This window comes from Acomys minous (assembly GCF_964271855.1).
Source record: "Acomys minous genome assembly, chromosome: 13".
In the NCBI taxonomy this organism is placed as follows: domain Eukaryota; kingdom Metazoa; phylum Chordata; class Mammalia; order Rodentia; family Muridae; genus Acomys; species Acomys minous.
Window position 1 is genome coordinate 39,257,689 of NC_140495.1, and position 10,416 is coordinate 39,268,104.

Genomic DNA, 10,416 nt, shown 5'->3' on the forward strand with positions numbered 1-10,416 from the left:
ACTGGCTGCTTCCTTCTAAGGAAGCATCGCTGGCGCCTCCTTCTAACCTGGGTGTGGCCCTCGGTATGGGGTTAGATTCCCGAAAGGAGAGTTCAGATGTTGCGGCTTGCTCCACGTACCACCAACCTCCGGGAAAGAGGGAGGTGGTGGTAGGCGGAAGCCTAGACCCGGGCGCCCGCACTAAGTCTGTGGCAGCGACTAAGGGCGTGGGTTGACTGCTGAGCGCAAAGACTCAAAAGCCCTGAGAGGCAAGAACAGGATGTCCCATTCCCAATTCCCAGCTTGAAAAGCGACTCTGAGGGTCAGGGTCGGGAGAAGGGACAAGGTGAAGAAAGCTGCGAGAGAGGGCGGTAGGACCCTGCGGGAGATTCTTTCGCAGGGATTGGAACTGGGCGGGAGGAAAAGAGGGAGGGAGAGAGCAAAAGGGAAGGTGCTTTGCAGCCCGCATCTGCACTCGCCGCACTGCTCGAGTTGCACCGCCGGACTAGACTGGACCTAGATAGTATAAAAGGAGCCTCACGGGCTCCGAGGCTTACATCCTGCTCTCGGGCTGGCGCACACCGGGTTCCTCCCGCTTCCCCAGACACCTGCCCCCTCCTGGTGTGAGGATCCAGGTGCCCTAGTCCCGTTCACCCCGTGTCATGGCTCCCAGCGGTTCTGCTGGAATCCTGGAGGTGGTGACAACTGCAAGGTGGCTCAAACAGCTACAGATCAGGCCCCCGAGTCTCCCTTCTGGTGGCCTTGTCTCCGCGGGGCAGCTCACCGTAGTGGCCAGCGCGTGAAAAGGGAGGGAGTGCGGAGCTCTGGCGCCAGGCGCGGCGCGGCTCCCAGACTTCACAATCCTCCTAAGTCGGGAGGCAGCTCAGAAAGTAGCCCGGCTCCGTGCGGGGGGCGCGGGGCGGGGATGCAAGCCCAGGACTCAGCCCTGGCCTGCAAGCTTCGGTCTGCACAGCCAGCAAACTCCTGCGGGCGGAGTCTGCAGATTCCGGAGCGCCCCGGTTAGGAGAAGCTGAGACCTGAGCAACTGGGGTAAGAGGTCCCGCTTCACATGAGACCCTTCCTCAAGCGATTCTTAGCCCTTTTCCACTGTTTGCCTCCAGGGAGCCTGAGCGGAGCTGGACTGGGTGGTCCAGGGCTTTAATGAACCTGGGCGAAGACGGGGCGTGGAGAGGAGCTAGGAGACGCGGCGGCAGCGCCGGGCGCACTGGTGGCCGCGCCAGTGACCTCTCATTTCGGCTGAGAACATAGGCAGAGGAGTTACTGAGGAGTCTACGAACTGGCTAGCCAAAGGAGACAAGCCTGTGGTCTCCATGATCCTCCCGTCCTCTGTTCTCTCCCTTGTCCGCTCCATGCTCAAGAGCTGCGCTCCGGAGCAAGGGCAATCAGAGCCATGGAGGAGCAGGGTGTTCAGTGCGCCCCGCCGCCTCCCGCCGCCTCCCAGACAGGAATACCTCTCACCAACCTCTCCCACAACTGCAGCGCCGACGGCTACATTTACCAGGACTCCATCGCCCTGCCCTGGAAAGTCCTGCTGGTCGCATTGTTGGCGCTCATCACCTTGGCCACCACGTTCTCCAACGCCTTTGTGATCGCTACAGTGTACCGAACCCGGAAGCTGCACACCCCGGCTAACTACCTGATCGCCTCTCTGGCAGTCACTGACCTGCTCGTGTCCATTCTGGTGATGCCTATCAGCACCATGTACACGGTCACTGGACGCTGGACACTAGGCCAGGTGATCTGCGACTTCTGGCTGTCGTCGGATATAACCTGTTGCACGGCTTCCATCATGCATCTCTGTGTCATCGCCCTGGACCGCTACTGGGCCATCACTGATGCAGTGGAGTATTCAGCTAAAAGGACTCCCAAAAGGGCGGCCATCATGATCGCGCTGGTGTGGGTCTTCTCCATCTCTATTTCACTTCCACCCTTCTTCTGGCGTCAAGCCAAAGCGGAGGAGGAGGTGCTGAACTGCTTTGTGAACACCGACCACGTCCTCTACACAGTCTACTCCACGGTGGGCGCTTTCTATTTGCCCACCCTGCTCCTCATCGCCCTCTATGGCCGCATCTATGTGGAAGCCCGCTCTCGGATTTTGAAACAGACACCCAACAAGACCGGCAAGCGCTTGACCCGAGCCCAGCTAATAACAGACTCCCCAGGGTCCACGTCCTCGGTCACCTCTATTAACTCCCGGGCTCCCGACGTGCCCAGTGAGTCCGGGTCTCCTGTATACGTGAACCAGGTCAAAGTGCGAATCTCAGACGCCCTCCTGGAAAAGAAGAAACTCATGGCCGCTAGGGAGCGCAAAGCCACCAAGACCCTAGGGATCATTTTAGGAGCATTTATTGTGTGCTGGCTGCCCTTCTTCATCATATCCCTAGTGATGCCTATCTGCAAGGATGCCTGCTGGTTTCACATGGCCATCTTTGACTTCTTCAATTGGCTAGGCTATCTTAACTCCCTCATTAACCCCATCATCTACACCATGTCCAATGAGGACTTCAAACAAGCATTCCATAAACTGATACACTTTAAGTGCACAGGCTGATTTGTCAATGGCAGTGGGGTCGCCTAAGCGACCTTTGGGGACCAAGTTGGGTCTTTCCACAGGTAGGTCAAATCTTCTTTCCCTGTTACTGGGTGGAAGCAAGGCTTTCTCTCCTGGGCAAGGGCAATGGATCCTCAGAAGCCAGGCAGCTCTGGGAGAGAGCACTCTGGAAGGTGAATTTGCTCAAACTACTGTAAAGCTTCTATGCTGAGGAGGTAAGCCTCCTCTCCTCAAAACCCGGGCTCAGTACAGATCCTCCAGCAGCCAGTCACACAAAAGGTTGCAACTTTTTAACTTTGATGATGGACAGGGGGGGAAATCCTTGCCCCTTTGGTCTCATGGACACTGTTGCCCTCTAAGGCAGCCGCACTTGTAGGTGTTGTCTGAAGCCTGTCTGAGACAGACCTACATACAGCCTGGCAGTACTTGAACTAGACAGTTAATACCCTACGCTTTGGAGAGAACTTTGAGTTACAGCTTAATTTTAAAACACAACTTCCGGCATCCTTCGGTCGCTCTTCATTTGTTTATTTCAATTTGGTTGGAGAAACTTTGTGGATTGGGTGCTTCAAACGCTAAATATGGCTTGGATGGCACAAAGCAACCTTGAAGAGTTAACAGCAAAATTCTGATGCTAAGATCTCTATTTTTATTACAATCGAAAAATATATGGGGGAGGTGGGTGGGAATGGGAGAAGGGGAGTGTTTCACTGAGAAGCAACACCTAAGATTGTTTTCTGCAGATTTCTAATTTTTTTATTTTAAAAATTCCTGTTTAGTGATCGTCAAGCCACAGCTCTGACAAGTCAAACAAAACACGATGTGTGCTAGTGCCAAAGTCTGCAGGCTGCTTTGTTCCTAATCTTGTGTACCGGTCGCTTTACACACCTTTCAATTCCCACCAATGGAGGATATGCTGGGCTCCTCAGCCCAACGTGCTGTGCTGCTGCCACTGGAGTTCTTCAAGTGGATTAGCATTGTTATATACAGTTCCTTAACAAGAAAGTATCTCCAGTCCTTTTCCAGTTCTGTGATGTGCGGAGGAGACTGACGGAACAGAAGTGATCTCTTATATAATTAAGAAATGAAGGGGGGAAATAGGAGGATGTATATTTTTGACTTGTAAAAAAAAATCTTAAATTGCATGAGACAATTTTTGATAATCATTTGCACTCTCTCCCATCTGTGATTCCTTTGTGTACAAATTTATAAAGTAACCAAGAGAACCAGGTTCCCTGTCCAGAAATCTCCAAAATGCAGCCAGAGCCTCCAGAAACTATATTAAAGTGTGTGTGTGTGTGTGTGTGTGTGTGTGTGTGTGTAAGAGAGAGAGACAGACAGACAAACAGAGACAGAGACAGAGACAGAGCAGAGACAGAGAGACAGAGAGACAGAGACACACAGAAAGAGAGAGAGAGACAGAGACTGAGATTGCACCTTGTTTTTCCTTACTATTGAAGTTTTGGTAGGAATAGCTAGGCAAATTACATATTAGAAATTTAGAAAAGCTGAAAGAGCCTGAAATTGAACCTATTTTCTTTATAACTTATAGAACCAAACTTCAGGCTTACGAAACAACCAGGAAACTGGCAAGCCTTCTAGCCTTGGAAACATGTAAGTGACCTGGCACTTCAGTGACTACAGCATCTGGAATAATTTAAGGGTAGCTCTCATTCTAAGTTTCAACAGCACTTAGGTTGTTTGAATTCACTCTGAGGGGTATGCAATAGGTACAAACACATACTAGAAGATTAAAAAATAATGCACTTTCTAAATAAAAGGAAGCAGTCCTGAAGGGTCATCTGTAAGAACAAATGTGTGTGTGGAATGTTTAATATGCCAAAGAAGATTCACAGACCTAGCTTCAGAGGCTGTCTGCACTGGAGACCTTTTGTCTGCAGAAGGAAGTTGTTTTTATAAAATGGATCCACTCCCTACGTGAAGCTGCCCAGTCCACATCATCAGACAACAGATGTAGTGAGCTGCCTACTGTGCAGACCTTCACATTGGGTAATGACTCTTGAAAAGTTGTTATTCAAAAGCTCACATGTACTGTAGGTTTAAAAAAAAAAAGGGAATTTCAACCATCATTATGCCTGACACTGGAATAAGATGAAATCTTAGGCATTAGATACTCCTATAGACTGGGGTCTATAGTTTTCTTCTGCTGGATTCCTAGTCTCCTTGTTTGTGCTTTGTGACCTTTCTCCTATGGAGGAATGCACATGACACGTGGTCTTTGTTTTTATATTATTAATATGTGGGTCTTCTGTTTCTGTAGCTGTGTTTTCTTGAGGCCTAAGAGGCAATTAAGTCAACTTCTAAGAGCCTTAGGGGAAAAATTAATGGAAACAAATAGCCACTTACAAGTGATTTCTTTATAGGGCACCTACAATGATTGTGTCATCATGTTAACAAAATATGGTCAATTTAGTCAACTGGGTTGTTTGCCATTTTGTAAATCACCCACCTTAATTATTGCTTGAGTATGTGGCTGACTGAATTTGGGGCATCGTGTATGAAATAGAAGCTTGCAAACCTCTGTAGTGATAAGAGACCTAGGATCATCATCCAGCATTGCACATGATTATGCAAGGCGTTTACTCATCCCAGGGCTATGCAGTTAGGGCTGCTAAGCTCCTTTACAGTCACTACTGCATATAAGCATAGTTTGTTTCATAAACTAGACACGTGGCTTTTTTTGCAGAACATAAAATGGGGGATGGAAATGCTTAACTTACGTAGAAATGAAAATATATTTTCATTGACTATGGTAACAAATTACCATTTTCCATATTGTTTAATTGCACAAATTTTCACACAAGTAAATGAATGAATGTATACTCATCTAAAGTTACCAATATTGTCTTGTGTTTGTAGAAACTTTAGAGTATCCTTTTTAAAAAATGGACACTGCACCCATGGAATGAATGTTTAAGGAGTTTGACAAAGTTCCTATAGAACAATATTGTTCACGTTTCCTCTCTATTATCTTACTTTTACCTTCTTTAAGCAGGAAGTGCTGAGAGGATTGTAACTCACCCAAGCAGTAACGTCTCAGACTGTGTGTATTCGATGGAGTTCTGTGTCTGACATTGCCTTTGGTGTTCCACCTCTCAGCAAATGTGTACTTGGAAGTTAAATTTAGGAAAATGATGAAATAAAAATCCTTTTTGTGTTCTAAGAGGTGTTTAGTAGTAGGTCTGTTATTGTGGAAAGATTGGGTCACTTGATTCTGGGGCTACACCTTGAAGTCTTGAGCCTTCATGAGTGGATGGTTGTTGAGAGTTGACCGTGGGGTAGATGGATATGTGCTGCCATGGTTGGGGGAGTTCAGTTTATGTGTTGTAGGAAGAGTTTGAAAGGAATTATGTAAAGAGGGAAAATAACACCCACTATCAACACCTTCTCTGGATCAGCATTTTTAAAGGAGCTGAGTGTTCTGGAATCTGAAGACTCCAAGGTCCTGTGCAGTGATTAAAATACAAAGGGGGAGAAAGGAGAACATGAGTGACAGTAGACCTGGCTATGACCCGAGGGTAGACTGAGTTACTTAAAGACCCATGAAGTAAGAAGAAAGATCATTTCTGGAGCCAGAATGTTCTAGGTTTCCATGATAAATGTAGATGGTAGAGTATGTGGTTCTCCTTTCAACACACCATCCAGCTTCAAGCTGTTGCAAAGGCTTAAAGACTATACATAATTAAACAAGAGGATTGGCTTCAGAGGGCAGAGGGATTCAAGAATGGTACGTCATCCCATGCATTATTTCCAGGTGCTTCCTTTACAGGGATGCACTTTACATGAAGTGTATAAAATCAAGGATATCTGCAAGAGTTGAGTGAGGAAGTTTCAATTAGCTGGAGTGGGGAGATCTTAAAGAAACCAGCAGTTTCCCACAATGATCTCTCTCAGTTGGTGATTCCTGGTCCAAAGGGCAAAAAGGAACAGGTGAGATGGTTTGCGGTACCTATAAGGTCAATGAAACCTTTTCTTTTATTCACATTTAAGGCTTCTTTCTCCTCTTCTGGAGATGTATGGCTGTCTTCTTAAATCCACATTCTCTGGCCATATTCACACTTTTTTCCCCCCCATCGCCTCATTTTCCTCTTTTAGTCATAACCAACAATGATGCGTATAATTTTATTTTAGCTCTGAAGGACTGATTTGGGAGCCAAGAATTTTTATATTATATAAAAGGAAATTGTTGCTCCAAATGCATATATATGTGGAGGAGGCAAAAGCTTTCAGCTGAAGCGCCTCCTAGGAAAGGAAGTGTGCAGGAAGGAAATGAAGCTCCCCGAGCCGTCCACCAGGGGGCAGAGCTCCTCCGAACAGTTGGCCAATGCCGAGGCTCCCAGTTGAGCAGTTGAGGATGTCTTTCTAGGTGGTTTGCAAGTGACTTTAACTCCTCCAGGCTCTGTGAAAACAGAGCTCCCTGAGTCTAGACAGAGAGGGTTCATCGCTGATACAAAAATGCAGGCTTCTTCAAATTTCAAACATAGACAGGCAATTTCCCCAAAACACACTCAAAGTGTGCTTACTAAATTGTTTTCTGAATTTACTATTTACAATACTGTGGCCTTTTATTAATACGATACTGAATGAACTCAGAAATCAGTTTACAACACATTTGTTTACAAAAAATCGAACTATTCAATGACGGTTTTATCACTATTGGAATTTTTCAGAACGTTCTTTTTAAACTTCTTTGGTTTGATGTTGATATACCAATAATTCAAAAGTAGAGCACTTACCACTTAAACACAGGTGTGTTCCTTTTCTACAGAAGCAAGTTATTCATACATGATAGCCTTTCCCAAGAGGCTGATCTTTAAATCTGCACAATTCTGGCATTTATTTTCAAGCAGATATGGTGTAAATGTAAATTCAGTGATGGGTATTCGAAAGATAACTTTCTTTCTTTCTTTCTTTCTTTTTTCTTCAAGGAAAGGGTTTTCTTTTTGTTGCCTTTGTTGTCCTGGAACTTGCTCTGTAGAGCAGCTGGCCTCGAGCTCACATATATTGACCTACATCTGCCTCTCAAGTGGGGGGACTAAAGGTGTGTGCCACCATGCCCAGCTCAGAAAGATAATTTTTCCAGAAGCAACCGTATCATAAGTGAGCCGTGCTGGCAGTGCTCACTAACACTGCCGTTTTCCTCAGCATCTTCATTGTCTGCAGTGGGCCAATATCTACGTGCTGCTATGCACATTTGCGGGTTAAAGTGGACTTTCAAAGGCAGCATCCACATTTTAGGATTATATTAGCAACTGGGACAACTAACTAAAGGAGTGACATATTATTCTGAATATAGTCTGTAAGGGGAAATGCCCATTTCCTTCACTTATTTGTACACATCACCAAAGATTCGTGTTGCTAAAGCTGTTACCTGGCAATCCAAGAATGGACTTGTAATATTTCCTGTACCCAAAGCGAGCAGATGGCGATGGGGAGATTCATTGGTGGCAAATCCTGTAAAACATTTCACATGCTTTGCTTTAATGACATAAGCAGGCATGACTCACTTCCTCCCTGACTCTGTGGGAACATACCACCGTGGGCCTCTGGTTGGTCCTCCTGTTTTGGGAGAACCAAACTTTAGACTATCTCTTGCTCAAAAGTGTGTTGACTATGCTGGTGATGTGCCTGCCGTCTGTGAGAGAAAAGGGTAGGAGAACCTTCACTTTGTCCAAGAGCTGTGCCCAGGGTGTTTCAAATACTCTTGTGTGTGTGTGTGTGTGTGTGTGTGTGTGTGTGTGTGTGTGTGTGTGTGTTCTTAATCCAGGTGTGACAGCTATCTCTGTGATTCAAATGTTCACTAGCTGAACACCTACAGCTAGGTGTTCAGTACAAGGCTGTACAGCGCTATCTGTCCTCGGAGTGAGCATCATCACTGAGCTTTATTTTTTCCACCTAAGCTGTGCCTATCTGTCAGGTCTTCCAGCCCCTCCATTTTAGTCCTGGTCCTCTGGGCTTTCTTACAAACTGCAGACTGTTGACAGAATCACATAGCAGGAAGCTCAGGACACTGATGACAGGGAAGCTCTTGAAAGAAAAAAAATAAGTCTAAGAAAGACTTGACTAAATCAATGTGCTCTGTAACATAGCATACTCATCTCAATGTTTGCAGGTAAGAACTATGAATCTGCAATTTTCATAGGCAGAGTCACACTTTATCATTTTAAAAGTCTTTTTTTTCCTGATATAAATATAATTTCTTATTATTAAATCATGGAACTGAAATCAATCCTAACACATTATTTGGAAACTTCTATCTAGGTAACTCTTATTTGTGGCCAAAGTTAGGACTCACTAATAATGGGCATGTACTGCTTATAACACAAAAGACCTAGCACACCCAGGCTGCGTACGTGTGAAGAGCTTAGGAACAGGAAATCAAGACATTTGAGTTTTCACAGGGATGTTTCTCAAAACTAAATGGACATATGACCCACCTGAGGAGTTGCTTTAGTGGCAGCGCAGCAGACTTCAATTCAGTGGATGTGGAGAGAACTAACACTTGGTGTGCCCGAGAGGGAGCCCCTTGAGGCTTGCCCAGGAATGCTGCATAACAGAGGTCTGCAAGACATTTGACTTGTCTTAGTTACAGAGGAGGGCAGAGGATCAGCCAGCCACTCCATAGGCACAAAAACAAAAGCCACACAAAATCTGAAGATGAGAGAATTGTGTTTTTCTTGTGTTTTTTCCCTTCAGTTTTTTTTTTACATGATACTCATGTCTCATAATGTTTCTACTGAAATAAATTTTTTCTCCTGAAGCCATAAACCTCCAATCATCCCTAAAAGAAACACATACAGCGTACTTCTGCATATGAACTAGCAAAGCATGCCTGGCCTCAATACCACAGTCCTTTGTTTTTGCACTATTTTTAACTAAGAGATTTGCCTTCAAAAAAAAAAAAAAAAAAAAAGAAGATAAAAGAGAAGTAAATTAATAATAATATAAATGGTAAAACACAAACTTAGGAAATAATAATTTTTAATATCTAGTTAAAGGCTCAGCTTCCGTTTCCTCAGTATATTTGGAACTGCTTTTTTTTAAAACAGGGAGATGTTTTAAATATTGCATTTACATTAAATCTATGCATTTACATATTGCATAGATATTTATATTTGGTAAATACAATTATTTATTTTTATTTCTTATTATGTTTCAGAGACTTTTAAGCATTTATGTTAATAATTAAGCATTTATGTTCATATCCTATAAGAGTATTACAGATAACACTTTTCTAAAGTAATGTATGTCGCTTATATAAAATAAAGACTTTCATTATAACATTTTCATATTCATTTATCACATATTTTGCTAACCTCACTATGCTGCTACCCTTTCCTGTCCTCATCCATCTCCTGCTGGTTTTTCTCTTGTCAAATAATCTCCCTCCTATACATACGTTTATCATATATACTCACACACGTTCACATATACAATACATAGTCACTCACACACATGGACACAAACACATACCCTCACACTCACATATAAATAAACACACACATGCACACACTCACACAAATCTGGATTCAGCAACTTTTTTATTATTAAAAAAAAAAAAAAGCCCTCCCGCTTTTTATTCCCCAAATAAGAATGAAAGAGTCTATGTTTCAGAAAAGGGCATTGAGCTATTATTGTTTGCTCATGAGTGATTGAGGCTATAAAAACATTATCAGTGAGTGTGTGTTTTCACTGCACATTACAAAATACAGCTCACAGCCTCCCATCTGATACCTTTGTGTTCAGCCATGACCTTCATGCTGGATTCCAGCAAAGCGGCAGTACTGGGAATTTTGTTTTCAAAGTCTGGGAAGGAACTAAGACCACTGTGCACTGACTTTCAT

General features: G+C 44.4%; 2 protein-coding genes across 6 annotated transcripts in view; one reads left to right on the forward strand and one right to left on the reverse strand.

The window, feature by feature from the left end:
• LOC311581975 (uncharacterized protein) overlaps window positions 1-1,784 on the reverse strand; it is an 89,676-nt gene extending 87,892 nt beyond the window's left edge. Inside the window, exon 1 of one of the 3 annotated variants that reach the window (XR_014773972.1) lies at window positions 1,664-1,784. Coding sequence is in view for 1 of the 3 variants with exons in the window: in XM_084754560.1 (XP_084610686.1) it covers window positions 1,664-1,701 (38 nt within the window). In the remaining 2 variants the exon portion in view is untranslated. The remainder of the gene's footprint in view (window positions 1-1,663) is intronic. The other 2 variants (XR_014773973.1, XM_084754560.1) reach the window with 2 other exon arrangements.
• On the forward strand, window positions 121-5,735 carry HTR1B (5-hydroxytryptamine receptor 1B). 3 transcript variants are annotated; one of them, XM_084754559.1, is made up of 2 exons: window positions 121-350; window positions 1,101-5,735. In XM_084754559.1, the coding sequence occupies exon 2, from the start codon at window positions 1,391-1,393 to the stop codon at window positions 2,549-2,551; it is 1,161 nt and encodes a 386-aa protein (XP_084610685.1). In that variant the 5' UTR covers window positions 121-350; window positions 1,101-1,390; the 3' UTR covers window positions 2,552-5,735. The 3 variants fall into 3 exon arrangements, 2 of the variants coding, with proteins under 2 accessions (XP_084610685.1, XP_084610684.1); XM_084754558.1 differs by having other exon boundaries at window positions 121-325; XR_014773971.1 differs by lacking the exon at window positions 121-350 and having other exon boundaries at window positions 381-2,613; window positions 3,331-5,735.
• Window positions 5,736-10,416: the final 4,681 nt, after the last annotated feature.

Excerpts from the sequence above, each read along its gene's own strand:
- HTR1B (XM_084754559.1), top strand. The coding sequence starts at position 1,391 with ATGGAGGAGCAGGGTGTTCAGTGCGCCCCGCCGCCTCCCGCCGCCTCC.